Raw genomic sequence first — 15,892 nt, forward strand, 5'->3', positions numbered from 1 at the left:
AGTAGTAGTACCACAGACACAGGCTGTGGGTAGCATGTAGCGATGACGGAAGTGATCGGAGCGAACCATCTCTTCGTCTACTGGCGTTCTTCTGTTCCGCCTCTGGCCCTTTAAGAACACTCGGCACTTCTCGGAGACTGTCGTAACTGCTCGCCATCGAGCCTTTTCACTGCGGCTCCATCGCTGAGCGGACTGGCCCGCTGTTCTCATACGAGACCTCAGCGCTTACTGTCGGATCGGTGAACTCCCAGCGCCGGCTCCCTGAAAGCCTCCAGCTGCTGTCCAAATGCAGGCGATTAAGTGTGTGGTGGTCGGCGACGGGTAAGAGCACGCTCACAGAAACGGCACAGCGGCACATTTGTCATGTGGGGTTCAGTGATGCATCCACTGATGGATGGATGATGGGAGGATGCTATGTAGTGAAAAGGGGCTGGGGCTCGGCGATCCGTCGGTCGCCTGTTTTTCTCAGATACAGCTCCACGGGCATCTGTGATCACGTCTTCATCCAGCGCAAAGGCAGGAGCGGAGCATCGAGATGCTGCGGGAACACCTACACGCCTGGTAGGCCATTGAAGGCGGGCTGAAGTGCTGATGCACGCTAAGGAATTTGTGGCCCTGTCAGTGGCAAGCAGCAGGCCCCGCTGCCCTAATTCTGCTCTTACTGCATCCACATCCCACCCAGCGGCATGTGCACTGAAGTCTGCTGCGAGAATGCACCGCGCCGTTTGGAAATGCTAATATGATTAGTGGTTGCTGATTAAAGCCACCGGCACTGATATCAGTTCTTACAAACATTAGGAGCAGGCCAAAGGTCTTTTTTTATCATCAAAGTCAAAATGGGAAAATAAAAAGAATGCTGAGTGCAAATGTTCAATGTCAGTGCTGCTGTTTTCACACACTGTGTGTACAGCACGGTGATGTGTGCAGACACAGCCGGATGAAGAAAAGGAGCAGTCCAACCAACAAGCTCAGTTTACCTTTCAAGTCGAGAAGTCCTCGACTGCCTCCAGAGGGAGCTGGGGCCGCTCCATCACTGCAGAAGTCCTAGTCTCACTTATTATTGGTCATTACTGAGATCACACTTATTTAACACACAGTCAGCAACTTTTAAAACAGTTGGTGAATTTTTGAACTCGTGGACCTTGCCAAACCAAAAGCCGAGTATTTCCAAAGAGCTGCGCTGGTTTTATGGCTCTTTCTAACCAGATCATCTGGACTGAGCTAAATGTGCCACAGCCTGTCCAAGTGTGAGTCTTTGACTTGTAGAGAAATGGGCTGCCTTGGATTTGTAGCAAAAGTTTTTAAAAAATGCAGCAAAATTATATAAATGTCATTTAAAAATTCTTTAAATACTCTTTTTTTTTTTCATTTTGGAAGCACAGACTGTAAGTAAAGATGGCAGTAGCTTCTGGGTGTGAAACCAATGGCACCTTAGAGATGCATTACTTCTAATGGCCACCAGGGAAAGACCTCCAGTTTCATCAAAGTCTCTGTTTAATCTAGTCTCACCTCAGAAGTGTCAAGTTATACTGATGACATCACAAAGCCCATTGGAGTCAACAGGAAGAATAAACCCGTATGCTACTGAGCCTCCGTGCCCTGCTAATGTTAGGATTCAAAAAGCTGCAGCATGACAGTGACAGGTTGAGCATTCGCAATCAAAGCGTGACACCCACAGTGGATACTTACATCTCTGTAATGCAGTCTGTGGTTGGAATCCACTGAATTTAAATATCGCACACAGCTCTCGAAAAAGTAACCTTGACAGTCTTGTTGAGATTAACGCAGCATGAAGCTGTTTCTAACAGGAACCTGCTGTTATGTGCGATGAGGCTGTTTACGAGGTGGGCGGGATATAAAAATGTGGGTTTTTCTCATCAGTTGCCACAAACAGCTTTAATACAGACTGTACAGATGCTGCTAGTTGTGTGTTTGGCGTCTTCAGAGTGCGAAGCAGATAGCTCAGTAGGTAGAGTGGTCGCCCCATGACCGGAAGGTCGGGGGTTTGACTCACTGAACGGCTACCCTGAGGTACCGTCCCTACACACTGCTCCCCGGTGGCTGCCCACTGCTTCACTGAGTGAATGGGTCAAATGCAGAGAAAAACAAGTAATTTCCCCACGGGGATCAATAAAGTATACATTATTATTGTTTACCTGATGTCGTTCACGTTATTTGACCCACACTGACAGTAGCACACAGGGACGTAATGAAGTGAACGACAGCAGAGTTCGCTGCTCCAGTGTCCGGGTCGTGGATCAGCTTCACACTGGCTCGCTGACACACTCGGAGCAGGGATGTGGTATTACTAGCACCTGTGCTTTCACTGCTGTACATCTGAACGTGTAGCCCTGTGTGTGTGTGTGTAACAGCATCTCTGTTTCTCGGCAGTTGTTTCAACTTTCTGTTTCTTGGATCTGTTTGGAGACATTTAAACTCAGTTTTGTGTGAATTTTGTGCTCAGTGCTTCACACTCATGTGTGACCTTTGTATTATTGTAGGGTTTTACATTGTTTTGTTGTGATTTGGTGCTACATAAATAAAACTAAATTGAAGTTGAAGCATGTACATCTTACAGCTTCAGTTTGTGCGACCCAGAGCAAATCTGAACCATTTGTGTGTTTTGAGTGAAACAGGTGAAACAGGAGAGACGTTCTGGAAGTAAAAGCAAAGGCGTTGTATAGGAGACTGGTTCTGCTGGATATCTCCACCTCAGCAGGTGTCACGGTGGTACAGTGGTTAGCACTGTTGCCTCACAGCAAGAAAGTCTTGGTTTTGAACTTTGCATGTTGCATGGTTTCTCTCCAAGTACAGTGGGTAGTTGTTCTGAAGCATCATTTCATTGTCACTTGAAGGACCTAAAATCTGCTTGTCTATCAAAGCCACGTCTGATTTTTATAAAAGAACTGCTGGGCCTCTGCTTACCCTTTGATGGACTCATTCCCGACAAGTATTTTAGCATCTTCAGCCCTAACTACCAAACCGTCATAGCAGATCTCACTGTAGCTGTAATTCCTTATTTATACAGTTCTTATTCTGTGGGCTCTTGTATCTGTCACACAGTCACATAGATCTTTGGGTTTTGTGTTCTGCCCAAGGACCGCCTGGATGAGCTGAGGATCACACCACCAGTGTTTAGATTAGTAGATGAGCCACTCGATCTTCTGAAGAATAATCATAATCATTTAAACTGACTTATGAAGCAGCTGTAAGTGTCAGTGTTTCCCTTCTGACCAAACAGAGACACACTGACCTCAAATCACTCTTATGTCAGTCACACATTTTGCCACCGTGTGTCACTGCCGTTTGTCATGTCTGTGGACACGAGCACACAGAATTGCTCATGAGTCATGCATGAGCAGCCAGCCAATACTCATCCATGCCACCACCAGTCTGTGTAGCATCGAGTGGCTCGAGTCGGAGGGGAGGGGTGGGCTATGTCTGCGAGGAACTGTGTGTGTGGACGGGTATTAACATCTTTGTGGGCACCAAAAATTGGAAGTTTACTATACTTGTGGGGACCAAAATCCCAGTCCCCACGAGTTTGAAGGCATTTTTGAGACTCAAACTCTGGTTTTACTCATCCTGTTGTAGTGTCAGGGTTACAGTTAGGTTATGCTTAGGTTTAGGGTAAGGGTCAGGGCTAGGCATTCATTTTTGATGGTTAGGGTAAGGGGCTAGGGAAAGCATTATGTCAATGAGATGTCCTCACAAGGATATAAGTGTGTGTGTGTGTGTGTGTGTGTGTGGCTACCATAGAAGGCTACTGTGTCCCTAGGCAACATGTATGTAGGCCAATGTCTGTGTGGCACTCGGCTGAAAGGGGACAGAGGCCTCCATTGTGCTCACACATACATGTCGCCTGTTTATGCTCAGGTTTTGTACGAGAGTGGAGCTGCAGCCTAATTTTGGATCCTCTGTTGTCACTTCCTCAGGGCTGTGGGTAAGACCTGTCTGCTGATTAGCTACACCACCAATGCCTTCCCGGGTGAATACATCCCCACTGTGTGAGTAACCCAAACACTCCTCATGCTCTCACAATACGACCATCTAATGCTGTAGGGCTGAGCGCTCTGTCAAAGATACTGTGCTGCCTAAAGGTTTCAGACAAAGGATTTAATAAGAATTATAATAATAATACAGCTGTTCTCCTACAAGAACTTAGTTGACAAGAAAGAGAACACAGAAAAGAGACGAATGAAATCAAATGAAATAAATCGCTCATTGCAGCCTTCAGCGAGCTGCTGCTTAGTGTCAATGTGCTGAAAAATGCCAAAACTCCTGCACAGTTCTGTACACTGACAAACTATACACGCTTATCAATGGATGATATTTGTAGTATTTATATATTTAATATAGCAAATCAAACAGACTGATGTTATTTATACTCCTTATGTTTTTTACATTTTTCCAGTTTTAAGCTGTTAACATATTTTAGTGTTTATCAGCTACGTCGTGACACAAATGTTACATTTTTAAACCAGCATACAAAATAATCATGACAACTGTGCTAAGCCTGGAAAAGTTCCCTTAAATCTTGTTAATTTTTTAGAAATATAATGACACTACTCTGCTGTCAGTAGTCTCAGCTGCTTTTTACTCACTGTGCTGTCCAATTTCCTGCAGCTTTGACAACTACTCTGCCAATGTGATGGTGGATGGGAAACCAGTGAATCTGGGTCTGTGGGATACAGCAGGACAGGAGGACTACGACAGGCTCAGACCACTGTCTTACCCACAGACGGTATTCCTACTCTTTCCTCCCACACACTCACAGCATGCCACAGATACGTGACTGAACCTAGCTTCCTGTTTAGATGAACGAGTAAGGGAATCAAATGGAATGTGGTTAGTATACGAAGGATGTTGTAATGCTTTGTAGACCCCAAAATTGAGTTTCTCAGGTAATATGAAAACTGTATGCCTTAAATTACAAATGATTATTCCAATATTTCAAGAATTCCAAACTACTCTCACCAGTTTAGATGGCTAACAGGGCGTACACGGTGTGAGGAAAAGGCTTGAAGCCAACTTATTTCTGTTTGGGCGATCTCCCATTCAAGATTAGCAGCTGCTTCCCTTCCCTGTCTGCAATGCATGCTGGAACTCTGGCAGTCCTTCATCTTGATTGTTTTGGCAGGTTATCCAGTTAGTGAGCAAAAAACGCCACCATTTTCACTACATTGTGCACTGGCACAGGGTAGATCTGCTGAATGTTCTCCCCCAGACACCCCAGGGTGTTCCACTATGAGCGAGTGCCTCCAACATGCAGCGTGTTCAGCCTTAAAGCTGCTGACCCTGTAACTGAAACTGCCAGCTCTCATCAACAGTGACAATCCTTCACATGAAATTCAGGTTAGTTTGAAAAAGAATTGGATTTGAAGTCTGTGATGAAATCAGCCTGTGCAGCGTGGGCACAACAGAACTTCCAGGGAGCAGTCCAGAAATAGCAGGTGGAAGCTGTCTGGAAATGCCCTAAAGGATGATCCGGGAGGCGATTATGCTCACAGGCACTTATTCAAACAGGGAGCTTCACTTTCATATCTCTGTCCATGGAAAAAGCAAAAAATGATGTCAAGCACTGTGACAACAGGCGGTGTATAGAAACGTTGGTCAGCATGGTCTGACATCCAGAAAGGAGATACAGGCGCACAATGATGATGAAATCATCATTTTCCTTCCCCAAGTGTATAAGCAGAAACACAGTTCCTGAAAGTGTTCACCCTGGAAGGGTTTTAAGAAGCCCCGTGTTTTTGTAAAAGTGGGGATTTTGACATAAAACACCATCAACTTGTGTATGAAAGGCCTAAACACAGAGAAAAGGCTACAGTTACCAAAGTACCAGCGCACGTGTGGGCGGGGCTCCAGTTTGCAATAGGGGAAGGTTTTCATGTACAGCGCTCCCTCGCTATAACGCGGTTCACCTTTCACGGCCTCGCTGTTTCACGATTTTGGTTTTTTTCTGTGCAATTTTGCAGGCTTTTTAAAAAACTTTTCTTTTTTTATTGCAGCACATTGTGTTCTGCGTCCTGATTGGCTGTAGACCTTTGTCAGTCAATCTCGTGCCGTGTCTCCTGTACAGTACAGAAAGCGTTCAGCTTGTCAAATTTACATAAATCTTGGATCCCAGCAGTGTGACTCTGAAGGTCTGCACTGTATGTTTGTAAGTTTCCTCCCCAACAAACAACAATGTCGATGAAACGTCGTCACCTGCAGGTGTCTTTGGTTTCATTCTGTAATACTGGACTTATTTTTCTACGAAGGTTTGAACTTTGTGTTTAAACAGGAGAGAAAAGTGTGAAGATGTTCATGCCTGTCTGAGGAAAGTGTATAAAGTGTGTAGTGACGGGTTTTTAAAACATCTATAATATTTGTAAAAATAAAGTTGGCTACTTCACAGATTTCACCTATCGTGGGTTATTTTTAGAACGTAACTCCCGCGATAAACGAGGGACCGCTGTGTATATTTGCCCAAGCCAGGACTGTGTTGATAACCACTTCTTGTGTAGATAAGTACCAAACATTCATCCATTGTCTTATCCAGTTTAGGCTTGCAGTGGTTGGAGCCTATCCCTGCTGCCATAAGGCGAGAGGCGGGGTCTGTCCTGGATGTCGTCGGTCTATTACACTTAAAATGTCTTTGAACAAACAATATGAAGCAGAAACACGCCTCTCTGAGGCTTTCTTTGAGCCCTATGTGTTGTGACTTTTAATAAGTGATGAAGACTTCAAATAAAGCCGATTTCTTGTGGTGGTTTTACGCACACACACACACACATACATACACACACACACATACATACACACACACACACACACACACACACACACACACACAGATCTCACTCTCAACTAGCGATGTCTCTGGTTCTCTCCCAGGATGTGTTCTTGATATGCTTCTCCCTGGTCAGTCCGGCCTCCTTTGAGAACGTCCGAGCTAAGGTCAGTACGCTGACCGTCCACCCTGCCCCCTCCTTTTCCCCCTTTCACGCCGAGTCTGACCACAAGGAGGCACATCTTTGGCTCCACCTGGTTTATCACACCTGTTCAGTCCTCAGCTTACGATGGTCTGGATTTGATGTTACTCCAGTAGGACGTGGAGCGCAGACACACACATTGTAGGCTGAGGCCTGAGCGAGTGCAAACACTCTGCAGAGGGAGCATCACGGCCGGCTGTGGTTTGATCTGCTGAGCATCATGAGACGCTCTCGTGTGAAATCACACTTTTCACAAGGTCCGGGGTCCCTCTGTAGAGTCTCTGTGTTTCTGGTCCGACGGGATTCTCCCATCGTGTGATGTGATTGGAGGCTTCTTTGCCTGAGGATGTCTTGTGTTCATGCAGTTATGCCTTCATTCAAACTTAATAACAATGTTTTCTGTAGCCACAACTCAGTTTGTTGAATGTCACTGTGGAAAGGGTCATGATGTTCTTCCACCGCCTCCAGCTGACTCCTCTCTTTCTCCTCTCTCACTGACTTTTGTATATCCATATGTACACATCTGTGTGTGGTTGTGTGTGTGGGTGCTTGTGGTGCCCTAGTGGTACCCTGAGGTGAGACACCATTGCCCCAACACACCCATCATTCTGGTGGGCACCAAGCTGGATCTGCGAGATGACAAGGACACCATTGAGAGGCTGCGGGACAAGAAGCTTTCCCCCCATCACCTACCCGCAGGGCCTGGCCATGGCGAGAGAGATTGGTGAGGCTGCTGGCTGTAACGGCATCGTTTTTTCTCTAACATTAATTTAGCTACATATGATGATTGCTGTTTGTCTGTTCTTTCAGTAAGTAAGATATTAAATTGGATACCAGTGACAGCTGATCCAAAGAAAAAGTGTATGTACAGTTTTCTGGGTTGAGTGAATCAAGTAGAAAATGGGTTAGTCAGAGGTGGGATATAACCAGGCACATTTACTCACGCATGTCGGTGTAAACTCCGTTTTAGTTGCTAATTAGTTTCCTGATGATCATTTTCCGTACCCTCCCTGCACGGTGAAAACTTACCAGCGGGCCGAATGCTTGTAACAAACTGAAATCAGCTGTCTATGGACGGAGTAGGTTCTTCTACTTCTCGGTACACTTACATGTGATGTGCTCCTACTGGGGTTTTCAAATGCACAAGCTTTGCCTGTAGTAAAGTATTGTCACAGTGTAGTATTAGCACTTTTTACTTAAACAAAAAATGTCTGTAGCTTTCTACAAACGAGGTCACCAAAGCCCGTTTCCATTAGAACCTCCTTGGATCCACTCGACACAGTTTTCAGGGTTTTCCATTAGGTCATAGTTCCTGGTACCAGTTACTTTTTTAGTACCTGCTCGGCCGGGATTCCAAGTTATCCAAACAGGTACTAAAATGTGACATCATCAGACTGCATGCCACTGATTGGCTGGCCAGTAGCGTACTAGATGAGTCATGAGAGCGCTCACGAAAGTCAAAACCGCCATTTTTGAAACTCTGTAACGAGGGAAATGGCTACAAAAACAACGCAGCGATCTCTGAGTGTGGCGAAAAGCCACAGATGGAGTAGCAGGTATATATTTGCTTCAATGTCCACCTTTGTTGTAACGTTCGTGTCGCATATTAATTATGTCACAGCAGGGGCGTAATTTCCAGGGGGGTTATGACCCCCCAATAATCAGACCCGACCAATATAACCCCCCCAATAAAATTATGAATTATCTTGCGTACGTAGGCTGTTGATTTTCTTTACTCATTTCAGGTATTACCAGCAAAATAGTCGCATGTTTAATCATCTGGGAATGTACCCAGATTTATTCATTTATTTAGACAGAGAGCTTGACCCCCCCAATGTTCACCACAAAGTTACGCCGATGCATCGCGGGACACGCAGATGCGTTGCTATGACGACAAGGTACTACAGGGTTGTAATGGAAAACCAGTCGATCCGTGGCGAGTCGACTAGGTACTAATGGAAAAGGGGCTCATGTGACACAGTCACACAGTCAGTTCCAAAAAAGTTGTGAAAATGTAAATGAAAACAGACTGCAGTGATTTACAAATCTCATGAATTCATACTTTACTGATAATAGAACATAAAAAATAAATGTTTAAACAGAGAAAATGTACCATTTTAAGAAAAACATGAGCTCATTATTCACTGGATAGCAGAACATGTTTACAGCTTTGTAGCATTCACTGTCTGGTGATTGGTGGTTAGCGAAACGTATTACAGACTGAAAGCAGTAACGTGTCCAATGCTGAAAAATACATTACCAACGTTTTGTAACCTCACTCGTTAATTAATGCATAACTGTTTGTTCTATCTGTGTAAACACACACACATAGATGTAGAGAGCGTGTGCTCAGCCTCCCCTGTACATAAAATAGACCTTTCATAAACATGGACCATCAGTTTGGGTTAGAGCTGCTTTGAGTTCAGCCTCTGAAGTGAGGAACATCCAACCTCAGAATGCTGGGTGGTGAAACATGCCCACACCCTCACTGACGAGCAGAGGCAGTGAAAGCAGAAGCATGAAGGCGTAATTAGAGAATGATGTTTGTGTAACGGATGAACCATCAACTACAGTTCCAGCCGACTCTCAGTCAAACATCCTTCTATAAACCTTTGAAGGTTATTAACTTTCCTACATGATTATTAAAGAGACGTGGATTTAGAAATCATGACCACAGTGACTGTGAGAAAACAATGACCAAATGTCTGTTGGGGAATGTTGATGCTATTAGAATGGGAGTCACAAGGAGTCCGGAATTCTTTGGACTCGATCTGCTGTGGCTGTCAGTGCACTATAAGTAACTTCTATATGTGCCTTTTTGTCCTGACCTCATCTCAGCTCACTGATATCCATCTCACTGTTCACTGCTGTCAGCTCGTCCTGAGAGGCCAAAGAGTCTCCCACCTACATTACTGTTTTATCTTATTTATAATTCAATTCTGTTTTATTGTTTTAAGTGTCAACCCAAAGCAATTCATATTGTAGGATAAAGACCCGAGAATGTCAGTGAGAAGCAACAAAAACATCCCCTGGGAGCAATACTTGGTGACGGCGGGAAGGAAGAACTCCTTTTTAACAAAAACAGACTTATGGCAGAAGAAGAAAAGGAGACTTGGTCGTGGAATGAGGAAGTACAAAGGAAGAGGTTAGCAAAAAAAAGTGGAATGGTCAGGGAGAGACAGGAGTACTGGGAGATTAGATGTACAGCAAAGAAAAAGTCTTATACTGAAAAGGGCGTGTATCGATTGGCAGAGACTGAAATGAAGAGGATGCACAGTGGGTTAAAGCTAAGTTTGGAAAGGAGGAAGTGATGGCAGCTCCATACGTGTGGAGGTATGGAGCTGCCTAGGACAGAGGGCGGTGGACTATTTAACACAATCTTGAAGAGTGAGAGAGAAAGTGGGTAGAAGCAAACAGACTACATGTGTGACAGAGAGGCAGACAGGTGTAACAGTGAAGATGCGAGGAGTAGAGACAGGAAGGGTAGATGAGTTTGAATACCTGGGTTCAATCCAAGGCAACAGACAGAGCACAAAAGAGAAGACTGCAGCCACCCTGGCTGAGTGTCAGGGGGTGACAGAAGGATGGCAGCATGAGTGAAGGTTTACATGTTGGTAGTGAGAGCTGCTATGGTGGATGGTTTGGAGACGGTGGCTCTGACAAAAAGACAGGAGACTGATGTGAAGACGTTTTCACTGCCACTGACCAGAACAGACAGGATTACAAATGAGTAGAGACGGCCTGTAGAGCATCGTGGTTCAGCTGCACAGCTCTGGCTCCCTTCTATAGCCCACGGTTTGGGTAAAAGTTAGTTTAATGTTACAGTAATGTTAGCTTTATGTTAGGGACAGAACTACCTGGAGACCACTGGGTCTATTAGGGCAGCTGGGAAAGGCAATGTTAACCTATACATGCTGTGGTCACGTGAATCGTAGAGCTGGAGAAAGATGCCACTTTATAGCCAAGTTTGTAGTTTTCTGTAAAGTGAGTTGAATTGTTTGTCACATGAAGATCATCCCATTTGCTCCATTGTTGTAGTCCCACTAAAGAGATGATCCAGTGTTACTCTTTGTAAAGGCTTTTAACAATCTTATAATCTGAAAGCAGCGCTCAAACCGATGACGTAGTAAATATGGCTAATTATTGTATATCGGTATGTTTATAAGGTAATTATTAAAAGCTGTGATAAGAAGCAGATGTTTATACAGCAGCATAATATTGACAGGAGCTGTGGAAGTTCCAACATGTCAGCATGAGCAGGTTATGGCACGAAATGGAAAACGCAGATTTATGATTGTTGTTGTGCAGCATCATTTGTTTTTATGAATGATCTGTGCCACTTTGATTATTTGCTTTTTAATGAAGGATGTTTCAGTGTATCCTCCAGTGGATGCTAAAGGAGGTAATAAAGGAAGCACTGGAGCCCTTTCCTTAGTGTTTAGAGAATTCCATTTAGAAACTGGTCTGATCACAGCTCCAGTGCAGGGACTAACTCATTTAGAAAGACCATTTTTAACTCCAATTTTTTAAAGGTTGGCACACTACATACAACACTAAGAAGATACATACAAAATGCAATGATTTGCAAATCTCACACAGAAAAGCTATTCAGTGTTTAAACTCTTAAATTCGAAATATTTCACGAAGCATCTTGACTCATTTTGAATTTGATGGCTGGAAAACTCAGTGATCCTAAAAAGAAACAGCTGGAGGAACAATTTCAGTTCAATTCAGTTTTATTTACACAGCACCAAATCACAACAACAGTGACCTCAAGGTGCTTTATATTGTAAGGTAGACCCTACAATAATACAGAGAAAAACCCAACAATCATATGACCCCCTATGAGCAAGCACTTTGGCGACAGTGGGAAGGAAAAACTCCCTTTTAACAGGAAGAAACCTCCGGCAGAACCAGGCTCAGGGAGGGGCGGGGCCATCTGCTGCGACCGGTTGGGTTTTATAACTAATAATAATTATAACTAATCAGTTTAAATGACAACAGGTCAGTAACATGTCTGGGTATAAAGAGTTCCTCAGAAGTAGGCGGGACCAAAAAACTGTGTCTACAAATTATGGACCAATGTCAGAACACTGAAAAAGAAGAGCTCCTTGAGGCAAGTGTTGATGTGATTTCTCTCGATATAAATCAAATTGAAGATCCAGGACTGCTGAGCTAGGATCCTCTGTCAGACAAGAACGGGACAAAGTTCCTCTCCCAAAACTCCAGCAGCTGCTCTCCTCTGTTTCCAGGTGTTAGAAGAAGATGGGATGGTACAAAGATGGAAACATGTCCCTTTCACAACCTTTTGGAGATGTTCTATTGTGAATGAATTATTGGTTTATGAGATTTGTAAATCATTTCATTTTGTTTTTAAATGTACATTTTACTCAGCTTCCCAGTTGTTGGAGAACTGTGGCTGTGTTTAGCAGTGGGTAGAGTCAGCGTGTCATCTGCTACATTTTTTAAATGCCCAAAATGTACAATGTTTAAAAACTAGTTTAAACTATTTCGTTTAAAATAAAAAAATATTAGTAAATATTTATATTGTGATTTGAATTCCACTCGCCTTGTGTCAAGGAAGAAAAAAAAAGATCATGCAGCTTCTGTAATAGTTCCAGGGGTCTCAAACTCGTGGCCCGGGGACCACTCGAGGCCCGCGTCACCCCTACTTGCAGGCCGTATATTGACGTGAAGAAATCTAAAGCAGTCTGAAGTGACTGTTGTTGTTAGGGAGGATTTGTTTGAAACCTGCTGAGACTGCGTTAGTTCAGTGACAGACTCACAAACTCATGTGTCACTTATGTCTGCATTTGTATTGTGTTAAACACGAGCACAATGGCAGCAGCAGTGCTGCCACGTGTGTGACAGACTGAGAGGACCAGTGTGTTTATTTGGTCGTTCAATGAAAGCATTCAGTTAGATTAAAAAAATGTGTCTCATGCAATATTTGAAATTTTAAAAAACAAAACATTTTCAGAAATGTTTGCTTTTGTATTACTTGAACACTAAAGTGTCCTCCAATGAGACGACAGTGCCAGCGGTGGCCCTCAGCTCATTTCAGTGTGAGACCCCTGCTTTATTCATACTCTCCTCAGTGTTTGCATGGACAGTTATCTGGTGGGGCCTGAGGTGTGTGCTGAAGTGCTAGGTGCTCTGTTGGGTAATGTAGATGGGCGTATCAGGAGTTTTTCCCATCATGCCCTCTCCCTGGTCCTCAGGAGCCGTGAAGTACTTGGAGTGCTCTGCACTGACCCAGCGAGGCCTGAAGACGGTATTTGACGAGGCCATCCGAGCTGTGCTCTGCCCTCCACCCGTGAAGAAGAGGGGGAAGAGATGCACCATGTTCTAAGGAGGAGACACTGCTAACACTACACTACATCACCATGAACAACAACCACTACTTCTCTGAGAGGATGAGAAAGAAAACTAGCGAGAGTGAGTGTGCACTGCTGAGATTGCTTTCTTTATATTGATGTTTTTTCAAAATCATATTGGTAGGACCAATATTTAACCCGATTTTTTTTTTAACCATTACAGAATAAGGTCATAGGTTCTCTGTGAAAAACAATGACTGTCCAACTGCTTTGTACTCATAGACGCGTGTCATGTTGCCACGAGGGCTCACAAAGACTTCTAGATCTTCTTACTGCAGTCTTTTGTTTCTCAGCTATGCTTGCTTGAAGTAATGCAGTGTTGACTAGATAGAACATGAACTGTGAATACGCCTTCAGCTCCGAAGTTACCCTCAGCTTCTGATCTAGGATCAGCACATTAAAAGAAATACTGCCTTCATTCGTTCAGCCCTCATTTCTGACAGTATGCACAGCGAGGTCACCGCTGAGGTCTGTGGTCACATGACAGAAACACAGCAGTTAGACTATCTGACAGCTTGGTTCCCTGACGGGCTCCTGATTGGCATTTTATTATTCTCAATCCAAACCAACTTCTTTAAAATGGGAAGGTATTCATGTTTGCTCTATACTGCCAGACCAGTGTCTCATTATTAAACAGCAAACTAGAGCAAGGTCAGGCTGTTTCCCTCAGAGACTGAGCAAACGGCCCAAGCAGCCCTCTGTTGTTCTTAACTAGCATACTGACTGTAACGATAGTCTAACTGCTTGTATTTGTTCGATCCTCTCAGTAACTAGTCGAGCTAGGACAGATTTCCTGCCAAACGATCACATCAGCGCTGCAGTCAAAGTATAAACATGTAACTATGAACTCATCCTCTTTGGTTTTGTCTCAGTAAAGCCATGCACAGATTCATAATCATAGGCCCGTGTTATCTTTCTTAACTCAGTGAGACACACAGGTTTAACTGGAGGTTTCAGTCAAAGCTTGTCTGTTTCGTTCGAAAAGAGTCTGCCCAGTTAATAACTGTACTTTTGAGGTCTACCTGCAAACCTTTCGCTCGCTTTCAGAAGCATCAGTTGAAGAATTATTTGGCTATGCCCCTACAGCGTGTTCTTGCTTCAGTCGCCTGATCTTGGTCAATTTCTTTGGGTAACTATTCTTAACTGTGAAGATGTGACAGACGAGCTTGCCAAACACATGGGGGCTGTACAACCTTGCTGCCTGAGTTCTGCCTGTGGGGTGGAGGAGCTTGCATGGGTCTTAAAATATTCTGTCTTAATTTATCCCATTGTTTAGATTGTACGTGTGTGTGTGTGTGTGCAAGCACATGAATGCGTGCGTGACAGGTGTGTTTGCGTGCGTGCACGGGTGGACGGGCATGTGTCGGTGTCAGTGAGACAGTTTGGGGTAGTGCATAAAAGACAGTATTGTTTTAAGCCAAGTTTTTTAGTGTCCAGTTTTTGGTACTATTTCATATTGTATTGTAGTAAAACACAAGACTTTTCAACAATCTGTGACATAAAGGAAGGAAAAAACACGGATATCAGTGACATCCAGTCATGTACAGAATAATCCTCAGAAAAGGAATGCGTTATGAATATCTACATGTACCTGAATATTTAGCTCGTAAAACTAAAACAATTCAAACTAAAGGGATTCTAGTTGCTCATGTCGAAGTTAGAAGTGTCGCTAACAGTGTACAATAAAGGGGCCAATCGTTGTGGAGTTTGTCGTCATGGCAAACAGTGCAGATTGCACCTTTATGAAATGCATTTCTGTATGGTCGCAGGCCTGCTGTGTGTCTGTCTCCCCCGTGTGGCGAGACGCAGCACTGCAGTGCGCTCCGTTATGCTGTCTTTGGTTGGCATAGCTGTGTGGTTGAATCATGTCGTGTGGTCCTGCCTAGCTAAGGTGTCGAAATGTAGCTGAGAAACAGCAAAAGAAAAAAAAAACTACTACTATTGCATGGAAGTTCTCTGGTTATTTGACCCACTGTAACTCTTAGGAGAGGTTGTATGATGAAATGCATTGGCCATGTACGTATGTAATGTAAGATGACTTGTATACTTGTTTCAACTGTTTGTCTTATTTTTTATTACTTCACATGTCTGTGTGGTGAAATATTTCAATTTTTTGTATACTAAATACAAATGTATATGTAAGGTAGTCTGCTTCCTGTCATCATTTACTCCTCACACATTTGTCACAGCGAGGCTACAATAGTACGTTTTTATCCCAAATAAACGTAGCAAGAAGAAGCACCGTGTAGGAAAAGTGAAATGATGATGACACGGCCCTGTTCCTGCACCTTTAGTTGCTTAGAGTTATCAGAGTGACCAAATGAATCATTCAGACTGTAGCTGATGATGATGACGATGATGATGATGGCTCTTATTCAGCTTCATGAGCAGGTTCACATTTTTCCAGCACACGTCCAGGCTGCAGTTGTTCTTTGCTATTCTTTACTGCAACACTGAGACAACTACAAGAGCCTGCAGTGTGTGAATGCTTGAGTAAATTCATTTAATAACCAGAACTGTGGCCTGGTTAGTAAGTGT

General features: G+C 43.8%; 1 protein-coding gene across 1 annotated transcript; it reads left to right on the plus strand.

The window, feature by feature from the left end:
- Positions 1 to 117: 117 nt before the first annotated feature.
- rac3b (Rac family small GTPase 3b) lies at positions 118 to 15,500 on the plus strand. The gene is given in 7 exon segments (XM_003454041.5): positions 118 to 321; positions 3,936 to 4,007; positions 4,627 to 4,744; positions 6,880 to 6,942; positions 7,541 to 7,657; positions 7,659 to 7,701; positions 13,199 to 15,500. Coding segments are annotated over 7 exon segments (579 nt in total). The 5' UTR covers positions 118 to 286; the 3' UTR covers positions 13,330 to 15,500.
- The last annotated feature ends 392 nt before the right edge of the window (positions 15,501 to 15,892 follow it).

The sequence above is a fragment of the Oreochromis niloticus genome, linkage group LG8, assembly GCF_001858045.2.
Source record: "Oreochromis niloticus isolate F11D_XX linkage group LG8, O_niloticus_UMD_NMBU, whole genome shotgun sequence".
Classification (NCBI taxonomy): Eukaryota; Metazoa; Chordata; class Actinopteri; order Cichliformes; family Cichlidae; genus Oreochromis; species Oreochromis niloticus.